This window comes from Equus asinus, chromosome 7, assembly GCF_041296235.1.
Source record: "Equus asinus isolate D_3611 breed Donkey chromosome 7, EquAss-T2T_v2, whole genome shotgun sequence".
NCBI classification, from domain to species: domain Eukaryota; kingdom Metazoa; phylum Chordata; class Mammalia; order Perissodactyla; family Equidae; genus Equus; species Equus asinus.
Window position 1 is genome coordinate 71759924 of NC_091796.1, and position 22619 is coordinate 71782542.

The 22619-nt window shown below is 38.0% G+C and overlaps 1 protein-coding gene and 1 long non-coding RNA gene across 2 annotated transcripts in view; one reads left to right on the forward strand and one right to left on the reverse strand.

Annotated features, from left to right (window-relative positions):
* The first annotated feature begins 339 nt into the window (after positions 1-339).
* HIF1A (hypoxia inducible factor 1 subunit alpha) overlaps positions 340-22619 on the forward strand; it is a 42784-nt gene continuing 20504 nt past the window's right edge. The window contains exons 1-4 of the mRNA XM_014868496.3: positions 340-809; positions 20757-20947; positions 21437-21582; positions 21669-21753. Of these exons, the coding sequence (XP_014723982.2) occupies positions 775-809; positions 20757-20947; positions 21437-21582; positions 21669-21753 (457 nt within the window). The 5' untranslated portion in view covers positions 340-774. The remainder of the gene's footprint in view (positions 810-20756; positions 20948-21436; positions 21583-21668; positions 21754-22619) is intronic.
* LOC139045698 (uncharacterized) overlaps positions 17019-22619 on the reverse strand; it is a 29047-nt gene continuing 23446 nt past the window's right edge. The window contains exon 2 of the long non-coding RNA XR_011504620.1: positions 17019-20976. This is a non-coding gene — a long non-coding RNA (uncharacterized lncRNA). The remainder of the gene's footprint in view (positions 20977-22619) is intronic.

Below are 22619 nucleotides of genomic sequence, written 5' to 3' on the forward strand. Positions count from 1 at the left end.
AGGAGAAAGAGAGCGAGAGACTTGCTGCACAGAGAGCAAGAAACGTGATGCAGGCTTGGGACCCAAAAGCCGAAATCCCTTCTCAGCAGCGCCTCCCAAAGCCAGCCAGCCACTGCCTTCCCTAGGAGAAGGCGCGGAGTCCCCAGACCCACGCTGGCCGCACCCCAGCTATCTTCTTTCCTCCGCCGCTGCACACAGACGAGCACGTGAGCGCGGCAGCCCGGCCCAGCTGTGCCTCAGCTGGCTGCCTCCTGATTGGCTGAGACAGACGTGGGCTGGGGTGGGGCCTGGCCGCCTGCGCCGTCCGCCATTGGCTCTCAAGGAACCCGCCTCCCCCTCAGGTGAGGCGGGCTTGCGTGAGCGCGCGCCGGTCCTCGCGGTCGGGCGCGCCCCCGATACTGTCCGACCCAACCCCCTCCCCGCCCGTGAGCGCGCCTCCGCCCTAGCCCGCCCCCTGCCGCTGCCTCGGCTGCTCAGTGCACAGAGCCGCCTCGTCCGAGGGGACGCGAGGATCGCCCTCGCTGCCGCTTCGGCCAGCGCTTCGGGCTGGGCCTTGACAAGCAGCCCGAGGGGAGGCTCTTCTGAGCTGGCTCGGGACCCTTGCGGCTGCCGCCCGCTCCTCCTGCCTCTCGTCTCGCGGAGGGTTTCCCGCCTCGCATCCCCCTCCTCTGGCCGTGCCTCGCCATCTCTCCCGCGTGTGCAGGGAGCCAGCGCGTAGGCCGGAGCGAGCCTGGGGGCCGCCGGCCGTGAAGGCGTCGCGGGGACCTAGTCGCCATGGAGGGCGCCGGCGGCGCGAACGACAAGAAAAAGTAAGCCCCCTCCCTCGGCCGGCCGCGCTCTCCGCCCGCGCCCCCGCTGCGTTCTCGCGGGCGGGCCTCGCGTGCCGGGGGGGCGCCTTTTTGTTTCTGCCTCCCCTCCCCTTCCCTCGCCTCCCCTCCCCTCTCTCCCCCAGCCTCGCCGCCCGGCTCCCCTGTCCACGTCGCCATCTTGTCGTGGGGGGTGGGAGACGCGTCGAAAGTGCTTTCGGGGGCCTCGCGCCGCGCTCCCTCGCCGCCCGCCGCCGGCTCGCCCTCTGCCCGACCCGGGTGGACTTCCCCGGCCTGGAAAGCCCGGGGAGAAGCGAGCCGAGCCCGGTCGCCGCGGTGCACCCGAGCTTCCGCTCTCCCGCCCCCATCCTCTCCGGTTCCATTGAAAACTCGGCCGCGGGGCGGACCCTGCGCGCGGGTCCCGGCTTCCCGGAGGCGCCGAGCGCGGGGCTCCCGGCCCGGGGCTCGGGGCCGGCCGCGGCGGGGGGCTGGCCTTTGTGCATTACGGATTTGCCGCGGTGGCCTTAAGATGCTAACTTTTGAGTTTGCACGTGCAGATTTGGTTTTGTTTTAATGGCCTTGAAAAACTTGCCTTGACTGAGAGTCGGAGTAACGGGAATTCAGAGAAATAGCAACATTTTAAAGAGTACATCAGAATTGGATACTTTTGTTTATATCACCTGTCAAGAGAGCCCAGACGGTATAAGTGAATAGATGCCTCATTCATTCTTGAAAATATTATGGTGAAAATGTAGCGGCTGGCTGAATTTGGACGATCATTTTTAATGAGATTGGAAAAAAGTGTATGATCAGAGCAAATGAAATGCAGCACGAAAATGTTGCAAGATTTTTGAAACTGCCTTGTTTTCCTGAAATTGAAGTATTATTAAAGGAAAACCTTCAAAATATATGCGAAGTAAATAATCATTGTATTAGAACTTAATGCAAGTTTTAAAAACACTTTTTAAGTTTGAGTCTAAATGGTATACTGTAGGATTAAGAATTATGAGTCGAACCAAGGGGATTAAAAATGACCGCCTCCACACACACACGCACGCACGATTGGGTCCGCTTTGATATTTTACCCTTTGAGGAAATCATTTTAAGGAATTGAAGATTTATAGTAAGTTGTGGTTAGTGTAGACTGGCTTTACTGTTAAGTCCTTCCACCCTTCTGGGAGAGATTAACTTCCCTAATCAGTATCAGCAGAAGATAAACTTGTTTGTGTTCTTGCTATTTTGTAGATCCTTTTCTGGTCCCTATTCAGTAGAGTGCTAAGTTCTCAGTTTGTGTACACCAGAGAAAGCTCTTATAAAATTCAAAAAGTAAGTAAACAGGTCTAGACTTAATTCCAAGAGTTGCCAGGAATTAATTGCAGTTAATTTTGCAGAAGTGATTACAGTGCTTTTGATGAAATGATGGGGCTGCTATATTGTAAACATAAGACAGATTACCTCTGTGTAGTGCCAATTTTCTCTCCTTATATGCTGAATCATACTTAAAACTGTGCATCAAGTTAATGCACCAGTCACTTCCTTTTTATAGGCAATATTGTACATATTTCTCCTTTGCAGTTCATCAGTTGAAAATATCATAAGCAGCTTTGATAAAAGCGAATTAATTAGCTACTGTGCATCACTCCTAATTCTAAACTAGTTCTTAGATTTTCCTCAGTCCCATCTATTATTTTTAAAATTTCCTTGTTTGAAAGTTTAGCAAATTTGGATCAGATTGAATCATATTTCTTAATATAGAGGTTCTTATAACTGAAAAATTCAGTTAAAACTTAATAAATGGTGGGTACTCAACTTTTAGATGCTGTTTGTTAGAGATGTCTGGTTTTTATCCTTTTCTAATTAATAATTTTAAAACGTTTTGAAAAGATAACTGAGAGATTGAGGGGCAGGGATTTTCTGCTTAGAATTTTTCCACTTAAATGAGCCTTCCAGAGTCCAGGTCGGATAGACAAATTTGTCTTTTTTAAGGCTCTAGAAACTCAGAAGCTGAAGGATTGGAAGAAATCAGAGCAGCGCGTAGGTACGGTTGTAACAATGTAACATAGGGCATTTCGTGTTGATTCCTTTGTGGTAGGGGCACATTGATATCGATTTTGAGATTTCTAAGAAATGTCAAAAGGTTCATTGTTCTGTTTCAGGCTAGGCTCCTTCAAAGTTTTCCAAAGCAAGTAGTTATTGGATCTTCAGGTAAAATCTCTGAGAATGAACATTCCTTAACTTCCTTCTTTAACTTTGGTCATTAAAAGTCAAGAAGTTCTCCTAGTGGTTAAGAGCGTAGGATCTGGAGCCAGACACTTGTGAGTTAGAGTCCAGCATTTTCACTTTGTTAGCTTTGTGAGCTTGAGTAAGTTACTGAATGCTTTCTGAGCCTATTTCATCCTTTTGAGGTGATGATAATAATACTAACCGTCTTAGCACTTATTGTGACGATTAAATGAGATAATGCCCAGTACCTGGTTTAAGAGTTTGGGTAACTCTACGCTTGTAAGTAGGCATCACCTGTTTAATGTTCTAGTTTGAACTTCCACAACAATTAAAAACTTTTTTGCAGATCCTTCCAAATATTTCTTTGTTTTAGATCCTCTTCTCCCACCTTCATGCATCTTCTCTGTACCTCCTAAAGTGAAAAGACTAACATTGGATCCAGAGCTTTAAAAGGAGTTCTTTCTGATTAAAACAGTACATGTCTGAGTTATGTTGGCATCTAGCATCAATTATTCTTGAGCATCTGATCTGGTGTCTACCTTAGGCAGCCTTCATCACGCTTCCTTATCCCTTTGTTTCCTCCCCTAATAGGTTACTTTGAAGACTAGAGTCATAAACACATATACTAGTAATACAGTACATTTCAGCAAAGTATGAGCAAGGCACGACAGTCTTAGGGACTGGCAGGAACTTAAAACGTTTTTTGTCTTGACGTCACAGTTTAGAGTAGACAGTTTTATAAATGTTAATCCAAGCTAAACATAATGAGTTGATAAACTACTCCCAGTAAAGCATATGAACCTGCATGGTAGAAAAACTGTCCTTTGCTTATAAATTCCTCCAGGAGTTAAGAGCATTGGCTTCCCTCTCAAGGCAAGGCTTTGAGCCTGAATTGTTAGTCTAATTTTTGTGGTTCTGTTTGTATGAAATCTCTGTTAGTGCGCTTGTCCACATGTCTGTGTTTACTGAACTATCATGTTGTTTTAGACTGATAAAGTGTGGTAGTTCATTCTGTCCTCCACTGCGAAACATTTTGTGCAGTTTGGACAATGTCTAATCTTTCTGCCTGTTGGCTTCCAGATCTAATGGTGTTTGGGTTGTCTTTGCAGCTCTAATGGTGTTTGGGTTCAAGCTTAAGATTTTGTGGTTACATTCTATTGTTGTTTAAGAGTGGTGTGTAGGAGGCTGAGGGGGATTAGTCTCTTGACTGAATTTTTTCTGAAGAACTCGTAATAGTTGTGTTTGGTGGTGAAATAAAAAACGGTTATCATGCCTGGATGTTAAATATTTGGGTTAGATTACTATGCTTGTTCACGTACATGTCCTCTTAAAATATAATTTTTGAAAATTTAGAAACTTCTTAAAATAATACATTCTTATCTAAGGTTGTTAACATAGGTCTGTTTCTCAACTAGGAGAAAATAATCTAAAAGTGCTGCTGGATCATTTTCTATTAAGAAATTGATTTTCGTTCATAAGAAGAACGTTCTCTTTTTCTTGTTTCTTTTTTTTAAATGTTGAGACTAATCCAGTTAGTGGATTTTACCCAACCTTCTGCTACTTGTGATGTATGTGTTAAGCATGTTCTAACTAGAGGGTTAGAAAAAGAATTTGAAAGTAAGATAAGCCAATCTTCTTGTTGCTCAGTATTTTTGGTAAAAGTATGGTGAGAATTTTTAAATTCACTGTAGGTCTTGAAATTTTAAAAATAATTGTATCCCTCTGTCTCTTGGAGCATCAAGAATGAACTATGTTGCATGTGCGTTGAGTTTTATATTGAAATTTGTGCCTTCTGCAATAAAAATTAATAAACCCATATCTGTTTGCCAGATGTGACCCTTTTAGGAAAATATAATATGTAAAATCTAAATTTATAAAAACAAAATTTAAGTGATTACCTCATGATTTTTTTTCTCTGTAGCTTTTGAAGTGATTGTGGGGTTTTTGTGATAAAAAACACGTAACATAAAATTTCCCATCTTAACCATTTCTAAATGTACAGTTCAATAAAGTATATTCACCTTGTTGTGTACCCAATCTCCAGAACTTTTTCATCTTATAAAACTGAAATTCCGTAATGATTAAACAACTACTCCCAATTTCCCCCTCCTCCTAGTCCCTGGCAACCATCATTCTATCTTGTGTTCCCAGAATTTGACTACTAAATACCTCATAGTGGAATCATAGAGCTTTTAATTTTTAGTGACTGGTTTATTTCACTTAGCATAAATGTCCTCAAGGTTCAGCCATGTTGTAGTATTTGTGAGAATCTCCTTTCTTTTGAGGCTGAATAATATTCAGTTGTATACCAATTTTTTTATCCATCTTTAGATGGACGCTTAGGTTGCTTCCACCTCTTGGCTGTTGTGAATATTAACTGCTGTGAACATGAGGGTGTAAATATCTCTTCAAGATCTTGCATTCAGTTCATTTAGATATATCTCCAAAAGTAGGATTTCTAGATCATATGGTAACCCTATTTTTAATTTTTTAAGGAACCGACATACTGTTTTCCATAGTGGCTGCACCATTTTACCTTTCCACCAACAGTGCACAAAGGTTGCTATTTCTCCACATCATCCTCAACGTTTGTTATTTTCTGGCTGGTTTTTTGGTGGTAGCCATCCTAATGGATGGGTTGAATTGGTTGTGTTTTTAAGGGTTTGTTTCTGGATAATTAACCTTCTTAAAGCTAATGACAGAGAACAGTTGCCAGTGGAAGATTTATCAGAAGTGAAGTTAAGCACCTCTAAAATAAGAATTAAGTTTTTCTAGTGACTTAGAAAGATTTGGTTTGCCAGTACTTTTTCAGAAAAATACTTATTGTTTAGAATGGTGTATACTTTTTCTGTTGTTGATAAAATCCCATTTAATTAGTAACTTTGGTTTAACAAGACTTGAAACAATAATTGAAATGACTTATTTTTATAAGAAAACTGTCCCCAGCATGTTACCTTTTAGTTGTTCTCATGATCTCAACTGTCACTTATGAGTTTCTCCATTTTAAATTTCATTTGGTTATAATATTAAACATAAAGATGATTTTCAAAATTTATTGTTTTGTAAATGGGACAAAAATCTGTTGATGGAACATAACTGTAGTTCTTCACCCAGTTGTTTTGAAAGTCACAATATATTTAGACAAATTAAAAGTGTTTACTAGTTAATATTGCAGTTTTCACTCATTAGAGACGGTTCCCTGTGCTTCTGCCCTTTTCCTGATAGTTTGTGAGAATTCGTTTTTCCAACTGAAAAGTACTGTGGTAAAAATAAGCATAAAATTTAATGGCAGAAAGCTTAAGTCTTTAAGAGGTGGGATATATTTCTGTTGATAATAAATCTTTTCTTGTAAATTCAGTGCTAACCAAATTTCTTTAAAGCGACCCCCTCCTCTTTTTTCAATTATAAAATTGAAACATATTTCAATGGGCAAGATCATAAATAGACTGAACTTGAAACTTGTGATATAAAGGAGAGTACTGGCACATAGTGAACTCTTAATAAGTATTTGAAGAAAAAGCAGAGAAAGATTTTAAGATTTTTAAAAGATTTTTTTTGGAAGTCATTATTGTTCCCTCTTCTGTGTCCCACTTTTCATTGGGATTTTTCTTATACTTAGGAATCCCTTATGCTGCTTCAGAACTTTCTTTGGTCTTGAATTTTAATTTTTTGTCATTTAAAAAATATTTATGGTATGTGTTAGAACCAGGCTAGAAAACATATTTTGTTAATAAATACAGCTGTGTAACATGTATTCGGCTTGAAAGTAACTTAGTACACTACTTTAAGGTATGTTAAAAGTTAGTGCCTCTCAATTCTATATAATCAGAACACTGAGTAAAAAGTTTACTAAAAGAGGCATATGTTATGGCTGTGAAAAGTCAGTTCAGTATATGTGTGGAAAGTATTTTTACCCTTATTTCATCTTCTGCAAACATTTCTTAAGTCTACTCTAAACTTCCAGAAAGTTTGGACCAGTTTATACTCTCTAACTGTATATAGGAATGTTATTTTCTTGTACTTTATCATCATTAAAATTGTTTTTAATTTGAAACACTGGCAGTTGAATAAGAGTATTAGGATTCTTTTTATTGCAAATGATGAAACACAACTCAAACTGGTTTAAAGGGGAAAAGGGCAGTTATTGGCTCACAATCTAGCTTTTGTTTAAGGGACAGTTAGGTCCAGAGTCTCAAGTGATGTCCTCAGAGTGTCATCCCTGACTTTCTCTTAAATATTATTTGGTTTATATGCCTCTGCTCTATTTGCATGTTGGCCTCATTCTGCCACTGACAGGCTATCTATATGATATGAAAGGTGGCCACTGGCGTTCCCAAGCCTGCATCCACACAGTTTGTGATTAAAAAATGAAAAGAATCTCCCTCTTCTAGTGTCCATGTGTCGGGTTCCTGGATGAATGCCAGTTTCCCTTGCTTGGCCTGTTCATTTTTAACCATGTCAGTGGGGTTCCCTGATTGTATGAGTAAATGTCTTATTGTAGGTTATTTGATTGTCTTGATGTAAATTGTTAATTCTCTCTTTATACAGGTCTCTTGATTAGTGCTGGTCTTGTAATGAATAGGCTATGGGTTTTTGTTGCAAATCACCTGAATTCATATTCTACAGGGTTTTCTACCAAACATAGTCATTCTGCAGCTGTTCTTGCTGTGCGGTTTGGGAAGCTTAGAGTCTCTTCTACTATGGATTAGGGTTTTCATTTCATTTCCTTATGAAAGAGGTAGTAATGACTAATGGGCTCTAGAGTCTGGCTGCTTACTTGGCCACCTAGTAGCTGTTGCTTTACCTCTCTGGGTCTCATTTTCTTCATCTGTATATCAAGATGATAAGAATAATTGTCTCTGAGGATTGTTGTGAGGATAAAAGAGATATTAACCCACATGAAATAGTCAGTATGGTTCTTGGCACAAAGTAAGGGCTTAATAAACTAGAAGCTATCATTATATTCATATTATTATAACATTTATTAAGTTGCTTTCAGAAGCGCTTTGTTCCCTTGAAGTCTCCTGATGTTGTCTAGAATCACCCAAGCCTTCTTTGGGACAGTCTGACAAATGCCGATGTCCTTTGGACCAAACCATCAGTGAACTTATAATAATGGTAGAATAGTTAGTACTGCTTTTCCTCTACATTGATTTTTTCCGCAAGAATATCTGGCCTTTGCAAATTAAATGAAGATATTTTATTGTGTAGACATGTTATTCTAAAATAATCATTTTCCATATTGATAACAGTAAAGGAAGAAAAATATTCTCAAGGGTGTTTATTTGGCTTTTAGAGAATGGGAAATTAAGAAAGCCTACTTTGGCATGCACTTTTGTTGTCAAGAATTCATTAAATGTGTTTTAACCTGTTTGCTGAGGAAAGTTGGAAATTGCTTGCCTTTGCAGATAACATAGCTAAAATGTTTAAATGGGTTATATGTCAAACCACTTGTTGGAGCCTTCAGTGTGAATGGTGGAAGGGGTATTTTCTTGGATAATGTGAACAAGTTGATTTATTTCAATAGTTAAAAAATGTTTTTCAACCCTAGACCACTACTCAAGCACCTACTCACTATGGGCTATAACAGATTACAGTCATGCACTGCATAACAACATTTAGGTCAACAGACCACATATATGACAGTGCTCCTATAAGATTAGTACCATATAGCCTAAGTGTGTAGTAGGCTGTACCGTCTAGGTTTGTGTACTACACTCGATGGTGTTCACACAACAACAAAATCACCTAATGACGCGTTTCTCAGAATGTATCCCTGTCATTAAGTGGCCCATGGCTGTATTGTGCATTTATTTGTTCAACAGATATGTGTGCATCTAATTTGTCAAGCAGAGCATAGAATTTTTGATGGCTCAGGCCACAGTTGAATATTCAATTTTTGGTATTAATTGATTCGTCCATAACGTATTCTATTTTTTATTTTTTGGTACACTGTGATTTCAAATTTGAGGTTCTTGCAAAATACTGACTTTAGGATTTAAGTTTTGTTACTTTAATCAGCCATCACAGGAACATCTTCTATAGTTGTATTTACTAATTTGGCCCGTCTGCTTTGAGAATTTTCTTAGACACACACAGAAAACACTCTCACAAGACAGTCTATTCATTTTTGGCAGCTCTAAATGTTAGAAAGTTCTTTATTTCAGTATTTCTTAACCCTGACTAATGTTTAGACTAACATTTAGATGTCTTTTGGAGCATAGTAATCCCTCAAAGTAATAACCTTTGAGATGTGTCCAGTGACCTCAGTGCGAGTATATCACATTAAAAAATAGAACCCTGTTCCTTTTGGTGATCCTTTGGTACCAATTGGATCATAAACAAATGCAACCTCAAACGCAGAAGGCTTGTAGCAAGAATATAGGCCTGTATAGAGATCATTTAGATGATCCAGAATATGCTTTTTCTTCTCTTTTTCTTACATTGCCACCAAAATGAGAACACTTTTTATCTCATAGAGTTTACCCTCAACACGGCTTTAACTCTATTGACCAAAGCCCCTGCCATGTTGTAACGCTCACTTCTTGCTCTCTGGAGTTGCATAAATCATCAAAGCTGCCTTCCATATGACATTCTTTTCAAATATATGAAGGTACTTATGTCTTTTCCTTCTATTCCTAAGTAAAAACATCCTCAAATTTCTTTAATCTTTTAAGAATTATATGTTAAGCATCTGATTTGTGGAAAGGTATAGGCTTTATTAAATATGGAGACTTCAGTCTCAGATGGAATCTGAGATCTGCCACTTACTAGTAGTGTTACTTATCCCCTTTTTATAGACAAGAAAGCAGGATCAGAGGGTATTTGGGAAAATTTATTTGTTAGCATTGAATTGGATGGATTAGTATAGGTAGCAAACCAAGACATTTGCTTCAAGAGAGCTTCTCCTTTGTCATCATTTCTAGAATCTTCATCATGGTCAGGGTTTAGAACTAAATAGGAAAAATCTTCAGGGTATGGTTTCTATGTGTATACTTCTATTCCTGTATATGTGATTTTTTAATATCATATTATTATATCTTATGTATCTTCTGTTATATTTAAGCAAATAAAGACACATTCTTCTAAATACACATATACACATGCACACAAAGTTAGTCTCAGTTCTATTACTGTCAGAAAGGGAAAGAGAAAAGCATTTACAAGCTGAGAGGGAGGTAATGCAAAGGGACAAGAGTGATAGAGTAGGTGATATGATTTCAGAAAGCCTTTAACACACAGCTGTTACCCAGGGACAGTGGTTCTTAACTGTTTGATGTCTGGCATTCATAAAGAGATGAAAAGGCGATTTTTAAAAAATTGTTTCAGAGGATTGAAAAAAACATTCCACTGTTATCACATTTTTCATTTGGTCACCTTTGAAGCCTAACCATGATCTTATATTTTTGAGGCACAGTTATTGGGTTTTATTAAGCACGCACTCAATTACTGGCTTGTCATTGAGTTGCACCTGTAGCTTCTTATTCCCGCCAGTTGTACTTCGCTCACCATAGTACTGCCCAACCCACTTAGTTCAGAGTTCCACCTGACAGACATAGTTGTCATAGTATTTGTATGTAGTTGCAGCTAAAAATAAATTTTTCTTGTTTTTCAGAATTTGCTAGCTAACCTGTTAAACCTCTACTATAAGAACTGCTCATGGTTCTCAAAATTCTGTGGTTTAAGAATCAGCTGGGTGTTTACTTACTATAACGATTCCCAAGTACCCACCCCCAGAGATTCTGATTTGGTAATTTTGTGATGGCAACCAGTAATCTGTAAATTGTGTAAGCACTCAGATGAAACACGACCCTTGAACAGCTAAGAGTGCTCATCAGAGTCATCTGTGAGATTGCTTTTTAAACAGACATATCAAGCCTACAATTTGAATTTCCAGGGTTGGAATCTAGGCATGTATATCTGAAAAAAAATGGTCTGTTGGTGATTGTGATGTACACCACAGTTCAACCATTGACTAGTCTAAGTCCATAGCATATTTTGTAGTTCCTGAGTTCTAAGTATGTGGCCGTCTTAATGTCTTAGAGGTTGGATATGTTTCCTGTATTTGTAAAGCATTTGGGCAGATTTTTTTAAGAAAAAGTATTTAATAAACCATTTTTGAGTGTTGATAAACAATCTTTTACTTCTCTGGGCACTTTTGAAGGACACACAATGATAGAAAAGAGAGGCTGAAAGTTCTCCAGACCAACATCATTGGTACTTCCTGCTAATCTGTTAGAAATGCAGCTTCTCAGGCCCTATCCGGAGCTGAATCAGAAACTCTAGGGGTAAGTCTCAGTAATCTGTGTTTTAAGAATCCCTCCAGGTGATTATGATGCAAGCTAAAGTTGGAGAACCTCCATCTTAGAGTAAAAGCTTCACTTACACGTTTTTGGTTTTATTTAGCTAGTACTTTATACAGTAGGGGAGCAAAGACTTTCTGAGAGGCTGAATACCGATTCTGAACCAGGAGAGATCTGATTTAAACCACTATTCAGGAATAATCTAGAAAAAAAAGCATATTCTTTTTACAAACAGAACTTCAGTACACATTAATGTAAACAGTTATAAATCTATTAGCTAATTAATAAATTTTATTGATGTGTAAGTAGAATATTCACACATTAATGCTAACCCAGATGTGGTATAGATGTCATTTTCAAAATGTACCCTCTAATTTAAAAGTGATTCTTGGGGCCAGCCCAGTGGCCGAGTGGTTGAGTTCGCGCGCTCCACTTTGGTGGCCCAGGGTTTCACCGGTTTGAATCCTGGGCGACGACATGGCACTGCTCATCAAGCCATGCTGAGGCGGCGTCCCACATGCCACAACTAGAAGGACCCACAACTGAAAATACACAACTATGTACCAGGGGGCTTTGGGGAGAAAAAGGAAAAATAAAATCTTTAAAAAAAAAAATTTTTTTTTGTCCGTTTTACTGCAGCATTAGAAAATCAAGTATTTAAGCATTTTTGTGAGGTTATTGAAAAAGGAATAATCCATCTTTTCTCTAACTGAGGGAATTTAGGAGATATTACCATACAAGTAAGATAATGATTACACAAACCAAGAAATTTAAGTTGCTTTCAAAAATAAAATAGTATATGCATTCTGAATATTTTTTTCTTTAGAAACAAACTGTTTTATGTGGTTTTTGGAATTTCAAATATGAAATGCCTAATTTTCAAAATCTGAAAATTAGACTAGAATGAGAAACTGAAAATAGTGAATTATATTATTGCTTACTCAGTCTTTACTTTCCACTTCCTGGAAAGAAATATGATCGTTCCTGCTTTATTCCGAAAGTGAAGAAAAAATTTAACTGTTTTTAATTAGTCTTTCTGGAAAACAAGTTTAAAAGTTAGATGACTGCTTATTTCAGGTTTTTCTGACAAATGCAGGTACATCAGTAGTGTCAGTTCACTGGTGAATTTTTCTTAAAGTACAAAATAATGTGCTATTGAAACTGCTGTTGTTAGTATTTGTAAACTTTGTTAACACTGTATATCATTGTATCTTTCTGGGTTTATAAGTTATGTGTCTGTGTATACATATATATACATTTATATATACATATGCATTACACACACACGTAAATGGATTCATGCTCAAATTTTGTATTACTTGCTCTTTTCACATAATACTATATTGTTTTATCTTCTATAAGCACAGATTAATTTTTGTGGACTTTGTCTTATCTCCTAAAATTTTATGTTACTTGGTTTTAAAGAAAGATTATTCCCATGGCTAGTGTTTTGTCAGTTACGGATTGACCCTGGTAACTACTGTTGAATAAAGACAAGATACATAAAGATATGTTTGTCCTTGAATGTAAGCTCCACGAGGGTAGAGACTTGGTCTGTTTTGTTTATTGTAATATGCCCCATGCTGAGAACAATGTCTGGTTCATAAAAGGATCAAGAAATATTTGTTAAATAAATGAATGACATTCTCGAACATAAATATCCTAAAGATTCATTATTAAGTTTATTGATTAGAACTCAGAATACATTTTCCCAGAGAAAATAATTATAAATAATAATTAGCTAGCTGTCCTGAAAATGTAGTTTATATTTAATTTGAAGTATCAACTTTTTGCTGTTTCTCCATTGAGTAGGGATTTTTTTTAATATTAAACATTGCTGGTTTGAAGTATTCTGGTTTGACAGCAATTACCAGATGGAAAATTTAACCACAAATCCTATCAATAGTAATAATACTCCTAATAATAAATGTAAAATACTTGTCTAAGAGTAATCCATCTTGGGGGAAAAAGCCAATAGGATTAGAAATCAGCTTAATGAAAACTTTTATGTCTTATGATGAGAATTACAACAATTTCTTGAAAAATATTGTAGAAAACAAAGTGAGTCAACTCTCACATTTCCAATTGGGCTAGGAAGACACGTTTATAAAGGTGTTGATTTAATTGGTTAACAATATTAACTATAACTCATGCATTTTCCTGACCACATTAGCTTAGGATAAAACAATAAGAAATTGAGTCTAGATCACAGTGGTAAGGGAAGTAATCTTAAACCATAAGCCTTTTTTCAGCAAATTGGTATACTAGTTTCTCAGGTCTCTCCCTATTCCTCTAAATCTTTTCTCTGGCAAGATCAGTGACTTTCCTTGGTGATGATATTGGTGCTATTCACTGTTACACTGCTGGTGAAATTTTTTTTATTATTAATTTATTTATATTGTTTTTGAGGAAGATTAGCCCTGAGCCAACTGCTGCCAATCGTCCTTTTTTTGCTTAGGAAGACTGGCCCTGAGCTAACATCTGTGCCCATCTTCCTCTACTTTCTATGTGGGATGCCTGCCACAGCATGGCTTGCCAAGTGGTGCCATGTCCGCACCTGGGATCTGAACTGGCAAACCCCAGGCCACCAAAGTGGAATGTGCGCACTTAACCGCTGCACCACTCGGCCGGCCCCTGAATTTTTTTAATAGCTTTTTTTTTTCTCTAACTTACATTTAGTATGCTCACTTATATTTGAAAGTGCATATCCAGATAATCACAGTAAGTCCAAATAGTATGCCTTGTTCGTAGTACTGATATTGTTACGCTGTTTAAGTATGATTGTAATGTTGTAGGATCACAGGAGCACTAATGAAACACAAATTCAGGGATCCCAGAAAGAATGTTGAAGGGGCAGTCAGCCTACCATGGGCTGAAGTCAAGGTCAAATAGCAGATTTGGGCCAAATACTAAAGTCAGGTCAAGCTTATGCACATCCCTGCTAAGAATACAAAGATGAATGAGGCCTCCAAGAAGCTTTAAGAATTGTAGAGGAAGATCAATACAGCAAAATAACCAGAGTGGCCAGATGTAGGGGAGAGGAGCAGTTTTGGAAGACAGAACAGAGACAAAGTGCTTTTGGAGTGGAATCTTGAAAGTTTTTCACAAAAATCTACCAGGTCACATATTGAGAAGGGTACCCCAGGCAAAGAGCAGGGTGAGCAAGCAGAAAGGAATGAAATATTATGCTTTTGAGTAACTGCCTTGTGGCCAAAGAATGTGGGAAATGATGAGGAGGAAGAGATGGGCAGGGAACTAGGGAAGGGAGGGTTTCCTTTTAAAATAATTACACTTTGTCCTGTGTATGTTTGATGGGATTTTAAGTGAGATAATATCATATTTGTTATTTAGGCAGGATCATTGTAGTAATTTGAGGGAGAAATTAAAGCAAAGTAACAATGAAGACTAATTCAGTCAGGGGTTCCCAAATCTCACTGTGTATCATATGCATCTTGGGAGTTTTTAAAAACCCAGATTTTGGGGCCCTGCTTCAGATCTACTGAATCAGAATTTACAAAGGTGGAGCCCAGAAGTTTGAAATGTTGAATTCAAGTAGTTATGATGCAGTTAGACCAGCATTTGGAAATATAGCATTAGGTAAATATTTCAGTAGACTAAGTGGGAGGCTTTCTACGTTCCATGAGGGCTGTTCTGCTTATGACTACGTTCCTGGTACCTACACAGTGCATGACACTCAATAGATGCCCAATAAATATTTACTGAATGTATATTTCCTGAGAAAAGGAGGTTATTCTGAGGTTCAGAAAGGCCACTTTCCATCTAATGTTTGGTTCTCTCTAGCCCTGGTGGTGTTACTGGGCAAGGGTCTGCTCCCTGATGCACATAGAAGCCAATACTATGGTCCCGGCTTTTGAGAGAAGAGCTTTATTGCATTGCCAACCAGCAAGGAGACAGAAGGCAAAGCTCAAATCTGTCTCCTGGAGCTGAAGCAGGAAAAACTTTTAAGGAATTGGGAGTGGGAGTGGTTATACAAAAGGATAGCTTGGCGGAGTCTGACTGGAGGGTGGGAGTGTAACAGTCTTTAAAGTCCGGTGTGCTACAAATCAAGGGACCACTTGCTTCTTAATTAGGTTCCTCGCTCTACTTTCTCCTCACTTTGAGTTCCATAGTTAGGGAACTCTTGGTTCCTTTGTGGCTTGAGGTCATCAGAGGACAAAGTTTCCATCTTCTGAGCATGCTGCAGTTACATGACTTGCAGATTTTGCTTATTGCCCCTGCAAGATAACTTTGATATTTTGTTATTGATACAACAGGGCCAGTACAAATTGGTCTGTGATGGTTACAGTACTCTAGTGGTTAAGATTAAGCACTCTCACCACTGCAGCCCACGTTTGTTTCCCAGTCAGGAAATCACTCCGCCTGTCAGTTGTCATACTGTAGTGGCTGCCTGTTGCTGTGATGGTGGACAGGTTTCAGTGGAGCTTCCATACTAAGACAGACTAGGAGGAAGAATCTGACTACTCCTTTCAGAAACAATAGGCCATGAAAACCCTATAAATAGCAGTGGAGCATTGTCTAACACAGCACCAGAAGGAGGAGGATGGTGCAAAAAGACCTGGCAGGGTCCACTCTGCTGTACACAGGGTCACTAGGAGTTGGAATTGACTTGAAGACACTAACAACAAGAGCTGTTAACACAGTGCCTGGCACCCATGTTAGAAGGGGAGAATTTCTCTCGTGGTACTTTGTGTGATTAGATACCTGGCAGCTGGCTTATGCCTGGACAGATCTCCTGAAGTGAGTATGCAGATATGTTTTCTTTGGGGATCCAGATGTTGAGCAAACAGAACACCAAGAGTAGTGAGCTAGGATGTTCAAATGGCTTCTCTGTACAAATTACAAATAAAGCCTAGTGGGAGTTTATGAGGTAGATTCAATTTGTGTCCTCTGATTCTCTCCCCTTCTTGGCTGGCAGTACCCGTGAAAGGTTGCCTTGATTTGACCAGCTAGTGGACAGTGGAGCAGAGAGCATCGCCATTGTAGGTGCCTTTCAGTTAGGATTTTGGATTTACCAGCAGACTCCAGGAAAGAGCCTCGCCATGAGTTCCTCAGAATAGCTTAAGATCAAGTCCTAAATTCCAAAGGCAGCCGCTATTCCTCTCCTTTATGTCTTTGGCGATGTGGAGTAGACAAATTTTGAACTTTACAATAATGGCCTAGACTTAAGAATACTTATCTTGGAATTAGAATGCGTTTCTGAGAGGCAGCATAGTCTAGTTGTTTCCGAGTCAGACTGCCTGAGCATGAATGCAGGCTCTGCCATTTATTAACTGTGTAATCTTGGGTAAGCTGTTTAACCAGGTTCCTTATCTGTAACATGGCCGTAGTGATAGAGATTAAATAAGGTAATAGGTGAAAATGTTTAGCATACCACTGTGTACATAACATAGGAAGCACCAGGTATAGATGTTTGGATTCAAAGCTGCAGGCCAAAATGCCAACTAAAGAACGTGAAATTTCCTTGTAATTTCCTCTGGCCTGAGACTTTAAGAAGTGCAGGCAGTTAAAACAATGAGATAGTTTTCACCTATTAGCTTGGCAAAAATTAAAAAGATAAAAAAGATCCATAATAGATAAATGCATACACACATTCATGGACTGGCAAAGACAAAAATGGGTACAGACCTGAAAGTTTTTAAATCACCAAATAATAGAATTGAGAGAGTTTTTTTTTTTAATGTATGCATTAACTTTATTAGAAATGTCTTCTTATCTTTGAACATTTTGAATGATTCTGAATCACAGTTCTTAAAGTCACTTGTGTTTAGAATCAGGAGCTCTAACAGACTTTTCTTGTGCAGTTAGTAGACAACACAGATAGATGACTTCAAATATCTGCACTTATTTTGTGTTCTTGCTAATCTAAAGAATAACAGGCGTTCTCTGTAAAATGGCTGTTGCATATTCATGAACTTTGTACACAGGAAGCTTAATGAGACAGTGGCTCTAAATTATTTTCCTAAACATATTCCCTACACAAAATAATTTCAACATGTAATTGTTAGCTTCTTGTCCAGTACTCTATGTTAAATAATAATAAAATAGTAACTATGTGAAAACAATAGTACCACAAAGAGTGAGCTATTTTGCTAGTTTATTCAAACATTAGTTCTAGAACAGTAATGGAAATGAGTAAGCAAAGTATCCAAAAGACGGAATTTTTACTGTACTCGTACTGATTTCCAGAATGACAAATAGTACCTTATGCAGACATACCAGTAGCAGAACTTTACTTGATCTGTACTTAATAAAAACAACATAAATGGAATTGATAATTTAGAATGATAATAGTGACCTTATTTGCATGCTAAAAATCTGCCTCTTTCCTTCTGGTTTATAAACCTTTTATTGTGTAATATAAGTAGTAAGTAAACTAACAGTACAGGATTCATCTCTGTGGGACCTAGACCACAAGTCTAACAGAAATAATTCCTGATCAGTACTGTAAATTCTTTGGGGGTATGACCTGATAAAAAGAGTCTTCCTGTGAATAGACAAGAAGCTGGCAGTTCAGATGCTGAAACTCTAAGAACTTTCGAAGCTTTAGCTGTAAGCTTAGAAATGTTTTAAGAGCTTCCATAGTCAGATGTGAAGATCAGATAAATTTCTTCGTTAACTCTTTATTGCAGGTCTCCTTATTGCTTTATGTCTAGATTGATTACATAATAGAGGACATACTGATTTTTATCACCTTCTTCATCTAATTTAGGTTTGTCAACTCTTGAAGTAGTATATTACTTGTTTTATTGAGGCTTATTTTTCTTCTAGAATTCTGGCTTATGCTCAAATTCTTATTTTCACAGCCTTCACTAGCTTAAATATATTGTCCTTAAGTGTTTTATCCAAGCTCACATTTCTAATAGATTTGCCTTATAAATTTAGTTGCCACATCTTGGACAATCATTATCTTCAAAGTTCTGGACAATACAAGTATTTCTAAAGACGGAGATAATCCATCACCATGTTTACCTTGATCAGATACCCTTTAAAAGCATACAGCAGGTGATACAAGGATTTAAATTTTTCACCAAGTGTTTCATTTGGGTAGTCATTTGTCGGTAGCTTAGATTTGGTAGAGTAATTAAGAGAAAGAGGGAAGTAAGTCAGTCTGATGAAAGTTGCTGATAAAATTCTGATCACCTGGACTAACTGTGGCATTTGAACTAATATTCAGTTTCTCATGAGATCATCAATCATCACTCCCTTTTGGTGGTTTTGCTTGAACCAGGTGGGAATCTGTTTCCCATACCATCACTGCCTCTCACCTGCCAATCCGAGGGGAAGGACGCGAGAGAAACAGTATCGAGATGCTAGGGCCAGTGGGGACACACTGGGTCTCTCCCCTAGATTCCAAGAACTCCAGTATGGGTGTAAAATAGATTTTAAAAACTTTATTATTGTACATTTTATTTAAGTTTAAAACATTTACTTAAAGTCAGTGAGAACAATGAGGCAGTTCGAATGCAGATAAAACATTAAGTTGTTGACTGTTGACATTGTTGCATTTTCATGGTAGCCCCAGCATCTAATTTATTTTTGTGGCTTTTTAAAATTGTACAGTATTGAGAAAATCCTGATTTGCACAGATAAGTAGTTGCAAGTAGTAGAAGTTTTTATTTTATTTATTTATTTTTTGAGGAAGACTGGCCCTGAGCTAACATCCGTGCCCATCTTCCTCTACTTTATATGTGGGACGCCTACCAGAGCATGGATTTTGCCAAGCGGTGCCATGTCTGCACCCGGGATCCGAACCGGCGAACCCCAGGCCGCCGAGAAGCAGAACGTGCAAACTTAACCACTGCGCCACCGGGCCGGCCCCGAGTAGCAGAAGTTTTTAATAGCTTACCTTAAATCTCAAGATACTCAGGTTAAATTGATCTAGAGGCATGAATTGAAATTCTTGTATCAAAGTTCAGTTACTAACAACAGCAAATGTTCTATTCCTTATTAAAGTATAAAAATCAGGTAAGCACAAACTTGAGTAAGTTCTAAAATGATATTATCACTATTGTCACATTGTAACTGTTGGATATTCACTTGTTATTACACAACATCACAGGAGCCTACGCTGAGAACCCTGCCTCTTTTTTGAGAATGTGTCTCCAATTGAACCTTGTAGCTTTGCAGATCATTTGGAAGGAGAAGAGATTTGAGGTGGAGACAGTTATCCTACTTCATAGGATGTAAGGAGGATTAAGTGAAATAATGCTGGCAAAGTCTTTAGTATACTGCTAAGTGCTCAATAAATGGTCATGGCATTTTCAATATTTAATAACTGATTTAACAGGATTCAGTTGAGGGTCATAGGAGAGCACCTGAGAATTCAAGATAGAAGCAAGCAGTATTCTCCATTAAGATGATAAGACCCTGGAAGATCAACGGCTGTGGAGTAAAAGAACACTTGGGTTCAACCTTATAGGTTGTCATGAGAGAACTAGTTCCCAGTAGAGTAGTGTTTGGCACATAGTAGGTTTTAATAAATGACTATTAAAGAAGCAGCTAAGGACAGAACCAAGTTTAGCCTTGTTTACCTTCAGCTGGGTCAGGAGGAATAGATGTTGCTCTGCAGTTAAGCAAAGGAAGATACCTCTGCTTGGTATGACTTAGGAAAATCTTTCTGACTGACTTTATTCTTAGAGGAGTTCCCTAAAGATACATCATTGTATTGACACCTTTATTAATCTTTGTTAACCTATTCCTATAAATTCTTAGTATTGTGCCCCATCTTTTTTTTCTTCCATACCCTTGCATTTATTTGGTAACTGTTCTGCCAGTAATAGATAAGGGGCTGCTAAGGGAGTAAATACCCTGAAAACAATAGCTTATAGCTGCCGATATAAATATCTATAGCTTATAGTCAGTATTGCTCATGTGGAAAGTGGAGGAGGGTGGGAAAGTATTGGAGTCAAAAGAAACTTGAGTCAGAAATTAGTTTGTAGCTATTACTATTCTACCTGCCTAACAACGCCTTTTTTCAGGTTAGTGTGTACAACTTTTTAGTTTCCCTAGGCTTAAGCATGATTTCTCTATGTTGAGACTACTTTTGAATGGCTTTGAAGATGCAGCCTTAGATGTACAAGCTACTTTTTCAGATTTTGGCTAAAACAAAAACATCCTGTCCAATTTGACATGCCAGGGAGGAAACACCTGTTTCACACAGGCTTAAAGCTTCGTCTTGGACTTCTTGTAAGAGTTCCTTATGTCTGCAGTAATACAAAAATTTGCATAGCTGTCTTTTACAAAAATACATTCATGTAGTAGACAAATCTGTGCATAATTTAGTTACATGGCTTCTTCTAATCCTTCTATGGTAAGCAGAAAAATGTAAAATTAGTTTTATTCGAGCAAAGGCAAACTAACATATAAATTTCCTCTTTTCTCTCCCTCCTTTTTTGTTAAATAGGATAAGTTCTGAGCGTCGAAAAGAAAAGTCTAGAGATGCAGCCAGATCTCGGCGGAGTAAAGAGTCTGAAGTTTTTTATGAGCTTGCTCATCAGTTGCCACTTCCTCATAATGTGAGCTCACATCTTGATAAGGCGTCTGTTATGAGGCTTACCATCAGCTATTTGCGTGTGAGGAAACTTCTGGATGCTGGTGAGTTGTTTTACAAGGGCATAAAAGGCCTAAAAATTAGAAATTAAAAGTAATTAGAAATCGTATTTAGAAGGTGGTCATACTCTCAATTCTTCCTTAACATGATATCTTTTTTATTACCTGCTTTAACAGCTTCAGTCAGGAATTTTTAAGATTCTGGCTTTTTCTACATCTTTTTCTCTTGCCTTACCTACCTGCCCACCTTCTTCTTTTAATAGCATGACCGTTCTTTCTCTTTTCAATTGTTTGCCTTGCTACATTACTTTAAATAATCATTAAAAGCATCTGGAAAATCTGGTTTTAGTCTTCCTGTCGTCTGGCCTTGAGTTCTGTGTTAAAAGGAGAGTGACAGGAAGCAAAATTTAAATATACAGAAAAAATATACGCTGTCTTTATTAAAGTATCTGGGGAAAACTTCATAAAAATATTTAGATATTATTATTTAAGTATAGCTTTTTAGCTATTTTCCTCTTCTCGTGCCCTTTTTAGGTGATTTGGATATTGAAGATGAAATGAAGGCACAGATGAATTGCTTTTATTTGAAAGCTCTGGATGGTTTTGTTATGGTTCTCACAGACGATGGTGACATGATTTACATTTCTGATAATGTGAACAAATACATGGGATTAACTCAGGTAAAATGCCCATGTATATTAAGAGCCCTTCTGTATGTTTTCATGGTTTTATGATATAGATCTAATTTTTTAAAATGTGTTTACAGTTTGAACTAACTGGACACAGTGTGTTTGATTTTACTCATCCGTGTGACCATGAGGAAATGAGAGAAATGCTTACACACAGAAATGGTGAGAAGAAAAGTCTATTGTTTGATTTAATGTGACAGGTGGTTTTACCTAAACAGATTCTGTTACTCATTTTAAAATTTTACTGTTGTACTAACCTAAGGCAAAACACCATATCATGTTTAATAAAATGTTACTCAATTCTTTGTTAAATCCATGTTATTCTATTTTTTTAGGAATTTGATTAAAATACCTAAAAAAATTTTTTAAAGCCCATCTAATTCCAAAAATAATTATATAGATATCACAATAGATAAAATAAAATGGAAAAATAGATAAAAATCAGAACCAAGGAAGTTATAAATTAAAATACAACTTTAAGGCAAGGAGAAGTCATAATTCAAATGGTATGTAATAGGCTTTTAGACAGTTATTAAAGTTGAGGTACCACTTTGGGTTCAGGCTTTCTAAAGGCCCAAGAAAAGGAAAAGAGAAAGTTCACCAGATTTTAAAGAGCATACTAACTGCCTATTTGACCTGTCAGGATGTTCAAAATAATTTGAGACTCTGTTGTTAGAGTACAAAGTATTACACTATGGATATCCCCACATTAGCAACATCAAAAGAGACCTGCTAAGACCTCTAACTCTTAGGAATGAATTGTTAAAAATAATCAAATGTTCCAAGATTTTGGGAAAGTACTTCTTGAATTACAAAAACTTAACAGTTAAAGAAAGTCTTTTCATACCCGGGCCTTCTCAAACAGAGTGTATTGATCATAATTTAACACTTTGTTTCCTCATACAAAGTCACCCCAAAGAAAAGTTGTCATGATGCTCTGCAGTTGTTCTTTGCAGCTCTGCAATTTAATTGTCTAAATTTGTTTGCTTCTGTGTTAAACAACCTTACAGTACTTTTTGAATAGTTTT